Below are 18,382 nucleotides of genomic sequence, written 5' to 3'. Positions count from 1 at the left end.
AGCCCAAGATAGTCCAAAACATAATAGGAACAGTATCGATGGCATGCTGAGCAAATGAATGACTGAAATGATGAGTGATGGCTCCTGTTCTAAAGTTCCATCTGCTGAGAAAATCACTAGTAGTGAAATTGATCGCTTTTTATTACACAAAATGGAGTTTATGTGAAGTGTTCATATATACCTGTCCATTTTCTACTCCACAAACACTGTCAGTTAAGACATATTTTTCATAGAGAAAGAGTGCTCAAGTGGTCACTGAATTCTGAAAACAACCAAGAGGCTTGGTGCTTTGAGAATGTATTCAGCCTGCTGCTTTGGGGAAGATAAACTGTATATCTAGTGTGGGCTTATTAGAGTCTCCTATTCTTGAAAGGAAAGACAAGCGAGCTGCTTCTGAGTGCACATTGGCCATATTTTTAGGACTTCTAAAGCTTGAGTGTCAGCTATTCAAAATGGCCTCTTGGAAACTGTGAATTTTAATTCACATTTCAGAAATTGATCTGATTGTTTTACTTTCATAGCAGGTGCAGTGTTAGACAAGCAACAGGCGTGTAACAAATGATTTCTGATTGACAAATTGGGAAATCTCATAAAGTTTCACAGGATTAGATTGACTCTTGCTAGACAAGATACTCTAGTATTAAAACATTTAAGGGCAGGCATAGCTGTGTGCAGTTAATCCTTACGGTAAGTCTTTTTTTACATTACTAGTGACAGGAACAATGGCCAAAGTCATGAGCAACTTCCTCAATGCCAGTTCTAATGTGCCCTTTCATCTCACTTGACACACTGTACCTTATGAGGATGCCCATACTCTGTTCCCCTTTGGCTTCTGTGACATTGTCCATTGTCCATTCTTGGTGTTTTTTTTTTCTTTGTATTGGCTACCTCTTTCACTGTTTCCTCTTGTCTCCTTTACTGTTTTCTGTTTCATCCCTTTCTGTGTTACCTTCTCCAATGTTCTGATCCTGATCTCTGTTTTTCCTCTATATCCTTCCCAGAGGAAGCTCAGTAAGTGACTGAAGTTGGTGAGTTCCAGTATCCCTTTGATGCTGATGTTTTATCAGTGAACTGGTGATAAAGTCCAAAAATTCTTGTTAATATGTATTCTACCTGCATATCCACACACCAGTGCCTTTTTCCAGGTCCTCATCTATTTTTTACACGTTTTATTTACATCATTTTGTACTATGTTTTGTCCTCTTTCCTTCTATTCACCCCTTTGTTGTTTACTATATTTCTCTGAAGCTCTGGCTGGTCTGGAACTTGCTACATAGACCAGTCTGGTCTTAAATTCAGAGATCTGCCTGCCTCTGCTTCTCATCCAATGTCTAACTTTAGAAAGTTTTACTTTCCCTTGGTCATACCAATTCTCTTTTATTATACATTGTGTTACTTCCATGCTCAAAACATTTCCATGCCCGCCTGTTTCCTAAAAGATGAAGTCTAGCTCTTAAGGTGACGACACACTGATTTACTTGCCATTTATACTTTCAGTTGTACCTTGTGAGTCCATACGAAACCCGCCAACCACTACTGAAGGGAAACTTTGATAAGGTACAGCATGTATGTATAGTTATGTGTATGTTTTTCATCGATTGCATGGTAAGCCCTCGGGATTTCACAAAATAACTACCTACCTTGTAAGTGTTAAATGAATTTTTTATAATGTATTTCCATTCATTTATTCTAGCACGCTCCTACAGAACTCAATTCCCCATAGATTCCTTTATTCCTAAAGTATATTAAAGAATAGAAAACTTTTAAACCTTCATATTTACCCAATTTCGGTTTTCCATACCATGAAAGGTAGGATTTGTTTCTTTGATTATGTACTGGCTGCTTATGGTTCGATTGCAAGATATTATATAAGACCCCAGAGTTCTAAAAATTAGTTTCTGCTTTCAAAGGGCTTACACATGACTTTTTTTCCAAATAAGCAAGATTAATGTGTTATTAGTACAGTATGTGTTGTGATAGTCTCATCATATGATAAGTAAGATTAAAAAAAATTGGTGAAGTTGGCAATTTTAAAATAACATTGGGGCTAGAAATGTGGTGTCCTGGGTTGAATCTTGAGGGAGAAAAGATGCAGAGGGAGAGCATACAGGCTAGTCTTATGCCAACTTGACACACTAACTAGAATTATCTGAAAGAGGGAACCTTACTTGAAGAAATACCTTCATAAGATCTGGCTGTACAGTGGGGTTAAGGACACCACAAGAAAACCCACAGACTCAACTAACCTGAGTCCACAGTGGTTCACCGAGACTAAACCATCAACCAGGGGGCCTGCCTGAGACTGATCTAGGCCCTCTGTACATATGTAACCGTTATGTAGCTTGATCTTGTGAGACTCCTAACAGTGGGGATAGGACCCGTCTCTGACTCTGTTGCCTGCCTTTGAAATCCTTTCCCCATAGGAGAGGAGGTGCCTAGTCTTACTGCAAGTTGATATGTCATGGCTGGTTGATATTCAGGGGAGGCCTGACCTTTGCTGAAGAGATACAGGAGGAGTAGAGTGGGGAGGAGCTTGGAGGAGAGAAGGGAGGGAAAACTGCTGTTGAATGTAAATAAAATAAAATAAATTAAGTCCAGCTGTAAGGCATTTTCTTAAGTAGTGATTGATGAGGTAGAGCCTATCCCATTGTGAGTAGAGCTACCCCTAAGCTGGTGGTCCTGGGTTCTATTATGAAGCAGGCTAAGCAAGCAATGGGGAGCAATCCAGTAAATAGCAACCCTCCATGGTCTCTGCATCAGTTCCTGTCTCCAAGATCCTGCCCTATTTCACTTCCTTCAATAATGAACAACACTGTGGAAGTGTAAGCTGAATCCTTCCTCTCCAAGATGCTTTTTGATCATGGTGTTTTTTGTAGCAATAGAAACCCTAACTAAGACAGAGAGAGAGAGACCCCTGAAAAGGGCCTCCGGAAAATGTGAAGGTGTGATGGTAAAAGGGAAAGCCTGTTCTGATTTTAGAGGATTCTTTGCCCAGTCCTCTATATCTGTTTTGCTATGCTATGCTTGTCAAAGGCTGCGGTAGTTATTGGCTATTTGTAGATGTCAACACAATGATCCCCAGTACTCCATCTTCCCTTGAACTCCTAGCACTTTCAAGTTGTTCTTACCTTACTGATGAAAGACCTCAGTGAGGCAAAGACATGCTTCAGTGACACTTCAGATTGTCCATTTTTAAGAAAAGCAAGGTGAATATCAAATACTTTTTTCATCAGTGGGTTGTGACCATCATTATTTAAAAGTTGGCTCTATAAAACATGGAAAGAAAGTTCATAGACGCCTTTAGTTTGTCCCTCTCCCCCACATACAGGAGAACTAATTTTACTGCATCATCAATATATGCTTATGAAAATGCTGTTAGGACTTTGGAAGGTTTTACAATATTTTCAGTATTTTATTTGAGAATATTCATGTGATCTTCAACTTGAATTGAAAATCTCAAAACACCACAAGAATATTGAAACTCTAGCATTTAAAACAGCTTCAAAATGATTCAATAGAGAACATCAAAATTAAATGAGTTTGGGAAGAATATTTCACCTTCTATTCCTCCTCCCTTTCTGTCTTCTTCCTTTTCTGTTTTCTTCTTAAAGTTCTGTTTCTGCAGCTCAGTGGGATCTAGAACTTGCTACATACAAAGGCCAGTCTGGCTCAAAGTCATAATTCTTTTGTTGGGATTATGCATATATTTAGTCATGACTGGCTGGGAGGAATTTTTAAAATTAACTTACACATCCAGAAATTTAAAACAAATACAAGGCAATTGGCCTTTGTATTTCTCTGGGACAGCAATAATTAAGAGAAATACCAATTCTTTTAAAAACTCTATTATCTTATTTACTTTTGGAAATGTATTTTGTATAAGACATATTTATGCACTGGTGACAAATTGAAACCTCCATAATACCTCATGATACCATATAAACAAATACCACACCTGACTGTTTAAATGCCTCTTGTAAATGGGCATGAGAAAAAACAGTAAACAGTACAGTTGTACAAGAGATATCAGTTGATTCATAAAATTTGCTCTAAAATAAATTATTAAGGGGCTATAGTGTATAACTGAGTGAGAAAATGTCTACTATGTGAAGGCCTCTCTGGGAAGTCCAGAGTTCAATTTCCAACACTGCAAAAAAATGGAAAAAACAAAAATCAAAATCAAAACCGGGGCTGGAGAGGTGGCTCTGTGGGTAAAAGTGATTGGCATGAAAGAAAGCATGTGAACTTAGTTCAAATTCCCACGAACCATATAAAATCAATACAAAGTAGCAGAATCATCTGGAATTCTAGTGTTCCTATGAGAGACAGGAGATAGAGACAGAATTTCTGGAAGCTCATATGCCAGCCAGCTTGGAGTACACAGTGGAAAAAGAACAGAGACCATGTGTCAAACAAGTCAAGTATGGATGCCCAATAACATCCTGGCCTCCACACTTGGGCCTGTATTCATATTAGTATATACATGTGCCACACACACACACACACACACACACACACACACACACACACACACACACACACACAGCAAATTATATAAAATCAAAACATTGGTTAAATTCTCCAACTCTGCCTTTTTGACTCTCAAGAAACTAAGCAGGTTATATTAATATTGCCCACCACACAAAACTAGACAAAATGGTGACAAGCCCATTGGTGGCCAGTACTTAGAACTATGGACTTGCATTGTGATTTATAAATTCTATAAATTTCTGTAAATTTTGTTTCTGCCACCAACTAGCTGGGCAAGACACCTTATTTTTATGTGAATGATGTCTATATACATAAGGCTATTATAAGGATTAAGAGTTAATTTATTGTTTGTATTTAGCTTATGGGGATATAATTTGTGTTACCAAAATGTCATCAGTTTTAAGAGTACAATTCAGTTCCTGTTGGCACCAGAACTGAACTATCACAATCCAACTTCAGAGCGGTTTTGTTACTTCATAAATTTCACATGTCCTCTTATGCTATTACCTCTCTTTATTACCCCAGCCATCAAAAGAAAAGGTGGAGGTAACACAGCGACACAATATGTGCTTTGCATGCATGAGGATATGGTTTAATCCCCAGCACCAGAAATAATAAATTAAGATTTGTAAAATGCTTAAGAGAGTACGTGACTTTTTACCAAGAAATACACAGATATCTTTAAATAAACAAAAAGTATCAGAAAAGCAGGGAGGAATGGAGGACTAGTCATGAGACTCGGATGTTCTATCTACTGACATGACGAAAAACAGATGTAAGTATTATTTAATTAAAAACAAACCTAATATTTTTGTAAGATCACCTACTACAACGTACTAGTACGTTATTCAATTCTCCTTTATGTAATGTTTTTGAGAAGCATGGGTCACGTTTCCTTTGTATATCCGGAAGCCTGGAGCAATTGAGTACATTATATAAGAAAGGAAAAAGGCAAAACAAACAAGCAAACAAAACCAACAACACTGCCAATTCCTATGTAAGTGACGAGAAACAGGAGGTGTGTTTTCCCTTTTTAGGTTCTAATACTTATGCTACCTTGCACTAAGCTCATGAAGTTTTTCCTCTCAAAGCACTTTCACATCCACTTGTTTTCTTTTACCCTTCCACCAAGCATGCAAGCTAAGCACAAATCAAAGGAATGATGCTTTGGGTTGGAGAGAGAAAAAACATCTGAGAAAAACCTAGACATTGCCCTTACAAGATATCTTGCTATAATGGGTACTTTGGCGAACTGATTCTCTCATGATTTCAAGTAAAAACTCCTAGTTATTTTAATAAAGACGTGAGAGAAAACAGCCCCTCCCTTCTTTCCTTCCCTACTTCTTTCTCCACCCCTCCCCCAACTCCTATCTTTCTCTACAGAGCCTTCACTGACCTGGAACTTGTTATACAGATTAGGCTACCCTCCCATTTGGCATGCCTCCTGCCTCTGTTGCCCAAGTCCTGACATTATAGGCATGTATTACCATGCCTGGCAGAAAGCCGAATCTAAAGACAAATAGAAAACAACAGAATGAAAGAGGCCTAGGGGATTAAGGACATTTTAGTAGGAACACTTCACTTTATGGATGACTGAGTTTCAGTGATTTCCCAAGGTTATACCATACCTAGTCAAACTTGCCTTGTCACCAGTGTTTTCTCACTGCCCTTGCCAGGTTATTTCAAACTAAACTATCATGCCTCAAACTAGCTAGTTACAATAGTTTTTTTTCCCCTTTCTTGCAATTGAAGGTGACCGATTTCAAACTCATCTTTACCTTGAAGCACTGGGTGAAAAAGGAGATGGTGTCTAGTACTGTCAGAGACACTTCAGTAGCAGTATTGCCTTCTAGAAGTGCCTGGTGGAAAATGTCTGCTTCTGTCGTTGCAGAACCTAAGGTAAGAGAAGCATATTAAACCATGCCCAACACAGACTTTCGTTACCAGCACCAAATAGCTTCGTCCCAAAGCCACAGCGAGACAGTCTCGTCTTCTTAGAAGGAGCTCACACCACCAGACCTAATCATGAGCTTTGCTGTTGATTCCTTCTGAGAGCCATGGTCTGCTGCAATCACTTCTGGTCACTTTTTTCTCTGCAGCATGTATTTAGGTAATACCCTTCTTTGGTGATGTGATCTCCATAATGAGCTATGGTGATGGAATTAGGAAGTCATGTGAAAGGCATCTTCAGCTATGCTGCCAACATGGTGGAAAAAAAAATGACAAAGCCACGCAAATTCAGCATCCTACAGTCATATGTTGTCAATTCCACCAGTGACAGGAGACTTGTTTCTACATTCCAGGCTATTTATGGGCTGATGGAGGCAGGTTTGTTGCACTTTTACAACAAGCAGAAACTTTAAAAACGTGCATCCTCACTGAGCCACCAACCAGGCAGCATACACCGGCTGATATGAGACTCCCAACACATATACAGCAGAACCCTCAAGACATTTCAGGCCCCAGGGAGTGGGGAGGTTTGGTAGGGTGGGTGGAGACAGCCTCATGGAGATGGGGGGGGGAGGAACAGGATGAGGAACTCTCAGTCAGAACAGGAGGGGGCCAACAACTGGACTGTAAAAAAGATTAACAAACAATAAAAAATGTGTACTAAGTCTTTTAGCTCAGGGTCTGTCTGTCTATGCAGGAAATTTATTATCATTATAATCGGGCTTCACAAATTTAGTTTTCTTGGCCTCTTTCCCTGTGCCCGTTGGATTCCTGCATGAAAATGAAAGTGTTCTTTCTCTGAGTTTTTTTTAAATTAATATTTGCCGTCAGAGGGTACTTTCCCTTTATCTAATCCCCTTAATGGCCTCAGTTAGGCAAGATTTCTCTTCTTATCCTATTTAAATATACCTTCAACAAGTAGTATTTAGAGCTCATTATCATGATTATTTGGTGCTACTGAGGATTGAACATAAGGTCTCATGCATGATAGGCAAGCATACACTCTAGCAGTGAGCTAGGTCCCCAGTATTTTTTTTTTTTTTTAGCTTTTTATTGTATTAGACAAGATCAAATCTGCTCAGGATGGCCTTGAACTTGTGAACTTTCTGCCTCACCCTCATTGGTAGCTGGAATTACAGGCCTGAACTACTAAGAACAGTAGTGTAGTCAGCACAGGACATATATGTCATTAGTCATTAAATGAACAATTGTAACTCCAACTGAATATTTTATATGCTATTTTATTAAGATATTAATATGTTCTATTAAAATTTAATGGAGCTAAAGAGATGGCTCACTAGTTAAGAGCACTTATTGCTCTCCCAGAGGCCTGGGTTCAAGTCCCAGCACCCACATTGTGACTCACACTCATGCGTAACTCCAATTTCGGGGGGTCAAGTGCCTTCACAGGTACCAGGCAAACATGGCGCAATACATATATTCAGGCTAAACATTAAAAAAATTTAAATTAAATAAATAAATCTAAAACAATTAAAAATAAAATTCAACAGACCCTCCACATACATACTTGCATCTACACAATGCTCATATCTGCGTACACATCACACATACATACCCATTAAATTAAAAAAAGATTAAATAGCATTACCAGGCTATTTGGTATGCCTCTGACCCAAGATTACTTACTGTGATTAAGTGTGAATGAGCTTTCTAAGCTGCTAAGATGCTGAAGCCGAGCCTGCATGACCCCTGATCTGTTTCGAAGAGCTGGCATAGTTTGTGACTTTCGATCTATTCCAAAGTGTTTGGATAGCCAGGCATCATGCACCCTAAAATAAAATTTTAAATCAACAACCAAAGTAAAGGCAGGCAGTGGTGGTGTATTCCTTGAATTCTGGCACCTGAGAGGCAGAGGCAGGTAGATCTCTGTGAGTTCAAGGCCAGTATGTTCTACATTGTGAGTTCCAGGGCAGCCAGGGCTACATAGTGAGACCCTGCCTCAAATCCCCACCAATAAAACGAAACAAACAAACAAAAAACAGTAACAGCAAAACCGGAAGTGCTCCAATAATATACGTCATTGTTTGATTCTTTTAAACTAAAGTGTGATTTTAGTTGATGTGTTTCCAGATAAATAAAATATGCTGCTCAAAGATTCTATCAACTATTGCTTAGATTAAATGAGGTATATTAGAAACTGTGAGCCATCTCTCTAGCCCCTAAATTGTACAACATTTTAATGGGTTTCAAAAAGAGTGTATACTATTAGCTAAGGCATTTAGAAAGAGCCTTCTAACCTTCTCAAAACATTGGGGTTAAGTAGACAATACTCCAATAATATTCAGTTTTTTTTTTCAGGAAGTGGGGAAGAAGAAGTGAGAAGACAGTGAAATGGGAAGGGGCTGGCATCAGATATTCAAGTATAAATATCAATTCAGTTTCTTTCTGGATCACTTATAGCTGGGTCGTCTGTAAACTCAGGAAGGAGAAGTTTGTCCTCTTCTGACCATCAGGTCAGAGTAACAGAATCTGTGATCTAATGATCAGAGCAGCTCACAGTCTTAGGGAAAGATGGTGGTCACTGGAACGTGCATCACTTGAGATTTATTACTAGGCTGTTCCAGAGACACAGTAATAAGGCTTCAGATGTAGAACTAAGCTTGGCATGGTGTGCTTACACATCCTCTAATCCTGGCCTTTGAGAAGCTGAGGCAAGAGGATCAGAAGTTCAAGGTCCTTCTTGGAGACAGAGCAAGTTGAAGGCAAAAGGGCTCCATGAGATCCTGGGGCCAAAACCCAAACCCAAACCCAAACCAAACAAAGAAAAGAAAGAAACTGTTATAGATTTTAACTTTGAAAAATAAACTATTTGGTGCTAGAGACATGGTTCAGTGGTTAAAGGTCCTTACCACTGTGCCCAAGCTGGATCCCTGGGACATACATGGTGGAAGGAGAGAACCCAGACCACGAGCTATCCTCTGACATGTCCGAGCATGCACATAAAATTTTAAAAGACTATATTTGAATTCCTTTAGTGAGTAGTTCTAATTCATACCTACACAGATCCACTCATAATTCAAATAAACAAGACCTTTTTTGCCTTCGACCATTTGCCTTGAGAGACTCCTGATTGTTTTTTCCAGTGTTGAGGGCTGAACCCAGGACTTCACATATGCTCAGAAAGTACTCAGCTAAGCCATATTCCAAGAACAAATGTATTTTCCTTCTTCTTTCCTTTTTTTTAAAAATGTGGTTTTGGGAATTGAATCCAGGGCCTTGTGCATGCTAACAAATGCTCTATCACTGAACTATGCCGTGGAGCCCCTCAAACATTTCTTCATAAAGATTTAAGAGGCAAAAGAATAAATAGATAATATATAATGTATGTCCTAATTACTGTTGAGGCTTCCTAGTCACCTTAGCACTTGGGATGTTAACACACTGCAGGCAAGAGCAACTTTTACAGGCATGTCTGCCTTTTGATTTTCTACCTACCTATTTAGCCCTTACTTAAGTCCTCCAGGAAACACAAAGTTTAGGGAGATCTCAGAAGGTAGAAGCCTTCTCTATCATTCTAGTCATTACCCTTTTGAAAACATAGCATTCGTTCACATTGGTTTTAACTTGGAATTGGGATACGCTGAAGAAATCACAGCTGCCTTCACATTAACCTAAAGTCACTATCTTAGGTTTCGCATACCACTGATGGGCTTGCTCTTTGCTGGAAAAGAATAAAGAAATGGAATATTGTAGTGCCCGCAGGAATTACCTTGCTATGTTTCTTTTCCCCATATATCGGAAGTGAAACAGACATACTCTAGAAAGGAGAACAACAGCACATTAGTAAAATATGGCTACCTGGTACAATTTGACAAGTAACAAGTAGAGGGTCATATGTTTCAAAGATCAATTTACTGAAATGATATTATACTAACATTCATTTCCATTGATAGCTACTTACAGGACTGCCATACCCTACCTTTCCACATGTATTTGCTATAGTTATATTAGCATTCAAAGTCCTGTGTCTTTACATATGAATGTAATGACAAGTTAGAAAAAAATTTGCCCATGTGAATCATCTTTTGTGCACTGTACCATACCATAGCAAAGGACTCTAGTCATCATTAAGACTAAACCATGTTCCTTAATCATAGAAATAGAGGCAAATGCTATATTTTGTACGGAGGTATTAAAATGTTCTATATTATTAATAATCATAAACACATGAAAATAGGAAAAATAACATGCTCATTACTTCCCAGCTTCAATAGCTGTCATGAACAGTCTTGTTTAAGTTCCATAAAAAGCAAGCTAATCTTCCTCCACCCTGCCATTCACCTTGCCTCTTTTCAAGCAAATTCTCACTATCAGTTGTCTTTATTGGTAAATATTTCCCAGCATATAAACAGGGTTTGCTACATCTGGGGGAGGTCATACAATTTAAAAGGGACTGTGAAAAAAAAGAGAACTTTAGGGAGGGATAGGAAAAAAGGAAAAATAGGAACAAAATACAATAGAAGACAGGCTATGGTATAGGAAAAATTGGGCTAATGGAAAAATGGGGTAAGCGGGAGTGGGAATGGTTTAAAGGATGGGGCAAGAGAAGATCAATAGAAATGATTTGTAAGAAACTGCTATAATGAAAATCTCATTATTTTATAAACTAATCAAAAGTCTAAGAAATACATATTTAGGAGAACCTACTTGAAATCTTAACAGCTAACCAGCAGATATTTTCTGTAATTTTTAAAAAGGTTGCATCAACTGGTTATATATTGATTATCCTCTCTGTATATTATGAGTATATAAATTGTGTCTATAATGCATATGTACTATTTATGTAAAAAATTCCTACATTTTTCTCTATGCATAATTTTCCTTTAACCTTTTGATAATGATAAATAGTAGCTTAGCATATAACACCTTTCAATCACTATAGTTGGTTTCCCCAAGCGTTTTAAAATATAGGTAGATGTGTATTTCTATATAAACTCATAGAGCTACAGCTGTCTGCTCCTAAAGTGATTACTGTCTAGAATTATTCCACTCTAAGAGTTCAACATCTAAATTTTAGCTGTGCATTAATACAGCATCCGGTTCAAAGGAATGATACAAGGCAGCTGATAACATTCTAATTTCCTAGTTTTCAAGGTCATAGTAAGAATTCTACTCACCTGTAAAGCAGTCTAGATAAGACCTTTTCTATGGGATCACAAGTATTCCACCTCCATCCTTTTATCACTAGGTGAAGAATGCTAGACTCTAGACTATTAAAAATCATTTAGTTTTCTACAATAATAGCAAATGAACTGTTGAAAACAGAAAAACAGTAATATCTAATAACCTTCAGCCAACTTTTTCAAGTAAGTGAACTGTATTTTAGGAAAATACTGTAACTTACTCTAGAAGCACGAGAATGTTTATGAGCTCTTGGGGAGACACTTTATTCCAATAAGTCAAGAGAGTATCTGAAAATAGGAGAAGTAGTGTTAGATCAGAGAACAAAGGCCCATCATCACACACTTTATCCCTATATTTGTCTTCCCACTGCCCAACACCCGCACATTCTATGACAGGATGATATATATTCCAGGCTGACAATAAACCCACTATGTTGCTGAGTATGATTCCTAATCCTCCTGCCTCCACCTCAGAGTTCTGGGATTATAGGCTTGCACAACCAAGGGGGTTTTCTCCTTTCTTTAGGCAGGATTTCACAGAGGCCCAGGCTGGTCCCAGGTGCCCAGACTTTCTGCTTCCTGCCTTACCTCCAGAGTGCTAACATCACAAATGTGTTTCATCACACTGCACTCAAAAGAATACACATACATATTTTGTATTGATTTCAAATGAATCATGTAATCTTTATTTCACATCCTAATCTTTTTGTTTACTTTATAAACGTTCTTTTTGATGGTTAGTTCTAATCTTCCTATCATAGCTGAGGACAAAATAAGGAAATTTTTGTTTATCTTTTATACCCAAGGCTTAGCTAACTCTAAAAATTTCACAAACAGTGGTAGGTTTATGGGCAGTTTTCTAGAGAGAGAGTCAGGTGCTTTTATCTGCTACTTGAAGGGCTCTGTTAACCAAAAGATTTAAGAATTTAGAGAAAGAAATTATCGTCTTCCATTTTCCTCTTTGGATAATGAGGTTGATGGTGTGTGTGTGTCCAACTATTTCAGATAGAAGAACATCTTAAACCAATCCATGTAAGTTTTTTAATACATTTCTTTCATTGTTCCAAAATATCTTTTATTACCTAACTATCTACCTATCTACTTACAGGGGGTAGGGGGGATTTTATTTGTTTTAGACAGGGGTCTCATAGTCCAAGTTGACCTTGAATTCCTGATCCTCTTGCCTCTACCTTCCAAGTGCTGAGATAAAGGGAATGTAACACTTTGCCCAGCTCTGGCTAAAACCAAACAAAACTAAATATAAAAATAAAAAAGAAAAAGTCCTAAATTTTGTCACAATATAGCTTTCTTTTTTATACTCCTCTTATATACCTAACAGCATTGGCTATCCTATTATAAATGACAAAATCTTTTGTCATAAAAAGTAGAAAAACTATTCTCTTTTCACCTAAGCAACAGTCTTAGGTAGACAAGGATTGAGGAGAAAATGCCAACCTTACAATTGAGTGAGGTAGGATGAAGGAGCTTTGATGTTGCTTCTCCCATTTTTTAATATATTTTTTCTGATCCTGGGATCAAATCTAATACTCTGTATGTGCTAGGAAAGTACTTTATCACACAGCTGTATTACCAGTTCTTAAAAATTAATTTTCATGATTATATTATTACATTTCTTGTGCATGTTCGGAACATGTTTAAACTGATATACCAGTAGAAGTTGGAGGACAACGTGCAAGTTAAGTGCTCCATTTCCACATTTGAGCTTCAGGGACTGAACTCGAGATATTTGGCAAAGGCTTTTGCGGCGGCCAGTTATCTCCGTGGCCCAGGTTGAAGACAGGATCCGGGTTGAGAATGTAGCCCAGAATGGCCTTAAATTTTCCATTCCTTTGCCTTTGCCTCTAAATTGTTGAAATTATACAGCATTTTCTGAATTTTATTTTTAAGCCGGGTCTAGAGGCTCAGGAGGTACGTTGGCCTTGAACTCATGATTTTCTCACCTCAGCTCCCTAGCATGAGTCACTGTCCTCACCTTACTCAAAAGTATTTTATCAAACCACGACCACCAACAGTTTCCAATGATTCTAAATTATTAATCTTTCGTAATCAAAATGTTTTTGATACTTTTTCTAAAGTATTTGTTCTAAAAGATTAAGCTAAAGGCAACTTCGGTCCTCCTCCATCCAGCCTGGCCTCTTGGTATCTCCTGGGGGAGCAGGGCTGGCACGTGATTATTTTCAGGCGCATGCGTGCTCCCTCAGCATTCTCAGGGCATTCCTGCTTGGCCTCAGAGGGCGCGGCGCCATTTTTGCAGGGGGTGGTGGGTTTCTGTTTCCCTCAAGCTTCGGTATTTTTGTTTTGTTTTGGCAAAAAGTTTTAGCTCCTTTCTAGGAGTAAAGAAACTGTGCTTTTCTGTCCATCCGCAGCACGAACAGAAAAGTCTCTGCAGGACTGGTCTTAAGGCAGCTTCATGGCAGGTCTGTAAAGGGACAGGGGGGCGGGTGAGGCCTGTGAGGCCACGGGCAGCCGCGCCCCTTGCCTACAGACCTGATTAGCAGGGCTGCCGGGGCTGGTGTTCTGGTCAGCGGACCTTAATTAGAGGCTTCTGTGCCATTTTTCTTTCTATTTTCTTTTTGTCAGTGGCATGTGAAGTTGCTGGCCACAGCTCCATAGTTAAAAAGCGGCCAGTGGTCCTACCAGTCGCTAGCCAGTGTCAAGTTCTCAGTGGTGACAGTTTTTGTTTGTTTGTTTTTCGTTTTGGTCAGTGGCATGCTAAGTAACTGGTCACAGCTCTGTAGTTAAAGAGCAGCTGGTGGGTCCTGGTGGTCACTAGTCAGTGACAAGTATTTAGCAGAAGCTCTCTGGCCATTTTTGTCAGTGGTCCTGCCAAGCTCGAATTTCTGCCTCTCTCAGTTCCCGATAAAGTCAAAAAAAAGCAATGCAGGCCAGCAATAGTGATAGTGAAGACAGGGAGGGTGTTAGAAGACCCTACGGGCGGAAGCAACATAAAGCTTAAGCGTAAGTGATTTGGCGTCTGATGACTTTAAAAAGGCATGGTTGTCACTGAAAGAGGTCCACGATAAAGAGCTTTACCGCTTACAGGTGAAATTAAGCAATATGAGAAAGTCACGGTTGACAGAGGGAAGGCGGTGTGGTGGCCCGGTACCAAAGGGCCATAAACCACTAACACAATCACTGGAACCCTCCCATTCAAAAGTATGTGAGCGCTGTTTAATGAACGAAACATACAGGGATGTGCTGCAACAAGAATTTAATAACATGCAACAAAAAAATCTCGTGCAGATTGCTGAGCTTACTGTAGAAAATAACAAATTAAAAGAAGAAAACAAAATGCTTTTGGAGAGGCTAAAAGCAACTCCACCTTCACGTGTTCAGTTGGCTTTTTCAGATAGTGATTATGAGGATTTCGTTAAAGGTACTCAAATGAAAATTAAACGCATTTATACAGTAAAGGAGCCTTCCCAAGCTGTACAGTTGAAGTCGTCTCCTAAGTATGTTACAAAACCACATGATGAACAAAAAAAATCTCTCAGTACACCGAAGGTAGAACCACCTCCTTCACATAAACAAACTCCACAAAGCAGTCAGGAAATCCAGGTAGTCTCAGAGACCTCTTTTGTGGACTCTTCCTGTCCCGAGGAGGATCATGATACCAAAGAGGCCAATGTATTACTGTCATGTACAGCTTGTTCTATAAAAGCTTCATCGGACACCATTAACAAAGATGAGTCAGATAGTTCCTTAAGACGTCGTAGAGTAAGTACTTCCACACAAAAACATGATAAGGAGAAGACCTTAACTTGGAGCTTTTCCAGCATTTCCTCTGGAGAGGAACCTATAATAGTATCTGAAACTTCAGAGGAAAGTATGCCTTGTAATCCTAATTCTGCACTGGCATCTTGGGAAAAGAAAAGAGAACAAAATAGTTCACAGGTGTTTCCTGTGGACTATACTTCAAAATATATGCAGAAAAGGAGAGCAACACAGTCTGCTAGCAGTCAGAATAATGACATTTCAGTGAAATCTGGTCATGCTCCTCAGCTTTCCAGGGGAGAAACTACTCTGAAAAGCACTTGTGAATCTGAAGATATAAGACAACTTGCAAAGAGGTCTAAAAGTGATTCCTAGAGAGTTCTTTCAGAGATTTCATTGAAAAGTAAAAAACAGATAGAAAAAAGTTTCAGCTTCCCTTCATGTTTGCTTCTGAGAAAATGTGTCTGTGTTCAATAAGATAGTGTTCCTGTAAATTCAGATTATGCAACAAATAATAAAGTATTAGAACTTAAAACTCTTTGATTCATGCCCTTTAGGACCCTAAAATAGTGAATTGCTATTCGTAAAATATATAGACAGAGAAGGAAATATCAAAATCCCCCCTGCTGCTAAAACAATTGTGTATACATAGAATAAATTGATATTAAAGTTATTAATTTTATAATACAATTAAAAAATTATGAGCACCTGAAGGATGTAAACTTGTAAGAGTTCAATGCACATAGAGTAATAAAAATACTATTTATTAGACAAGGTCACTAGAACTAATACATTAAAAACGATCTAGAAGTAAACATTTTTTTTAGAATAAAAAGAGTATGACTTTATGGGATGCAGTCTGACTTTAAACATGCAAAAGATAAAGAGATTTGATGCAGACAAAATATGAGTTACTGAAAATGTCTTCTCTGAAACTACAAAGAACCTTCCTATCACAGAGCTTCAATCTTTGACTTCAATAAAATTTTGACAGTTTACTCCTAAGTTGTATATTCATGAGACCAATAGATTATGGAGTTATTTGTATAATTTTTCTATATGAGATGGTAGAATTCCAGTCTTTAGGAGGCTGAAGAAGAAAAACTTCAAATTCAAGGTTAGTCTGTATGTTCTAGAACAAACTAGGCTAAAAAGATTCAATCTTAAAAAGAAAAAAAATACTATTTTTGAGTTGTATTAATTTATTTCAGAGTTTGTTACTCATATGTGGCTAAGGGGCTTTAATATTTTTGTACCTAACTGGCTATTATCTAATAATTGGTATTATTTATATTATTATTTTGTACTATCAAAGAAATTCAAGTAATGTTTGTTAAAAATTGTTATAGATATCCTGGTTGTGTAGTACCAGAAAAAAATTTAAATGAGAAATAGTTGGGCATACTACTAGTTACCTCCAGTTCCAGCATTTGGAAGATAGGTAAGAAGATTGTGAATTTAAGACCATCCTTGACTATGAAAAAAAGACTGTGGTATTGTTGTACTCTACAATTTGCTTTCCTATCTGAATAATCTGTTATAATGTTTCTCTGTCACAAAAATAAAGTATGTAATAGTTAGTAAAAATGTATGTATAAAATAAGCTGGGAGTATATAGCTCATGTGCTAGGCCCTGGGTTCATGTCTCTAGTATCAAAAAAGTTTAAAAATATGGCCTAGGATTTAGCTTGAGAGTGAAGCACTTGCCTAAGCATGTGCAAAGTGGAAGCCCTAGGTTTGTCATCTGACACCAAGGTATGTGTGGGAGAATGAAACAGCCAAGTGTGATGGGAAAAAAATGAAACAACCAAATGTGGTGTGTACCCTTGTAATTTTAGCACTCAAGAGGCTGAAGCAAGAGAATCAAGAGATTGAGCCATCTTTATGTATAGTATGACCCTCTCTCCAAAACGAATATAAATTGGGGCTGGAGAGATGACTCAGCAGTTAAGAGTACTTGCTGCTCTTGCAAAGGACCTTCATTCAGTTCCCAGCACCCACATGGTGGCTCATAACCTTTGTAAATCCAAATTAGCCCAGAGGATCTCATGCTTTTTCCCCCACCTCTGTAGGCACCAGGCATGCACGGGGTACACATACACATAAAGAAAAACAAGCAGGCATGGTGGTGCGTGCCTTTAATCCCAGCACTTGAGCAAAAGAGGATAGCCTGGTCTATACAGTGAGTTCCAGGCCATTTAGGGTTATATAATGAGATTCTGTTTTAAAAAGGCCCAAAATAGAAATAAAAAATAGTAAATCTAAAAATATGTCTGTAATAGAAAATTTGAACAAGATAGTTATATGATAATGGTGATTAGAACTCAGGTGCTTTTTTGAATTTATTTTAAATTTATCTACTGATTTTGCATGTTGACAACTATTTTTCTTTTCTGTTTTGTACGTGTGCTATGAATTGAACCCAGAGTCTCATATATGCTAGCCATGTGCTCCCCTAGTTTACATTTACTTTGCTAATTGTCTATATTCCTGAGGAAGAATATGATATTATATGTATACACTGTATAATGCCTACTTAGGTAGATTTTATGTTCTTTAGACCTGCATACTTTTTGAGCAAATAAAGATAAATGGAAGAAGAGGGTGGGAATTTTATAAATAAATGTGACATTTGAGGAAAAGGCAATTTTAACTCCTGAGGATATGAATGTAATCCCTTATTTATAGTTATATAGTATAAAGAGAAACTGGTAATGCTAGCAGATGATACCATTCTTCTCCAAGAAGAGATACAGATTGACATCCTGACTCCAGACATCAGGGCTGCTGCAGAGAGGACGACTGACTCCAGACAACACCGTGGTGGTGCAGAGACAACTGACTGCAGACAACACCATTGATGCTATAGAGACAATGACTGACTCCAGACAACACCATGGTGCTGCAGAGACAACTGACTGCAGACAACACCATTGATGCTATAAAGACAATGACTGACTCCAGACAACACCATTGGTACTCAAAGAGACAATGGTGGCATCCCCTACCTTCAGAAAGCCCTGGTTTTTTGCTTCTGTTTTTATGTTTTTCAAATCCTAGTT

The 18,382-nt window shown here is 38.2% G+C and overlaps 1 protein-coding gene across 1 annotated transcript in view; it reads right to left on the bottom strand.

Annotated features, from left to right (window-relative positions):
* Dock11 (dedicator of cytokinesis 11) overlaps positions 1-18,382 on the bottom strand; it is a 186,453-nt gene that overhangs the window by 34,011 nt on the left and 134,060 nt on the right. The window contains 5 exon segments of the mRNA XM_032889739.1: positions 3,129-3,266; positions 6,270-6,385; positions 8,089-8,231; positions 10,172-10,219; positions 11,807-11,873. Coding sequence (XP_032745630.1) covers positions 3,129-3,266; positions 6,270-6,385; positions 8,089-8,231; positions 10,172-10,219; positions 11,807-11,873 — 512 coding nt within the window.

Source organism: Rattus rattus, chromosome X (assembly GCF_011064425.1).
Source record: "Rattus rattus isolate New Zealand chromosome X, Rrattus_CSIRO_v1, whole genome shotgun sequence".
Lineage (NCBI taxonomy): Eukaryota > Metazoa > Chordata > Mammalia > Rodentia > Muridae > Rattus > Rattus rattus.
This window is presented reverse-complemented; position numbering and strand designations above follow the sequence as displayed.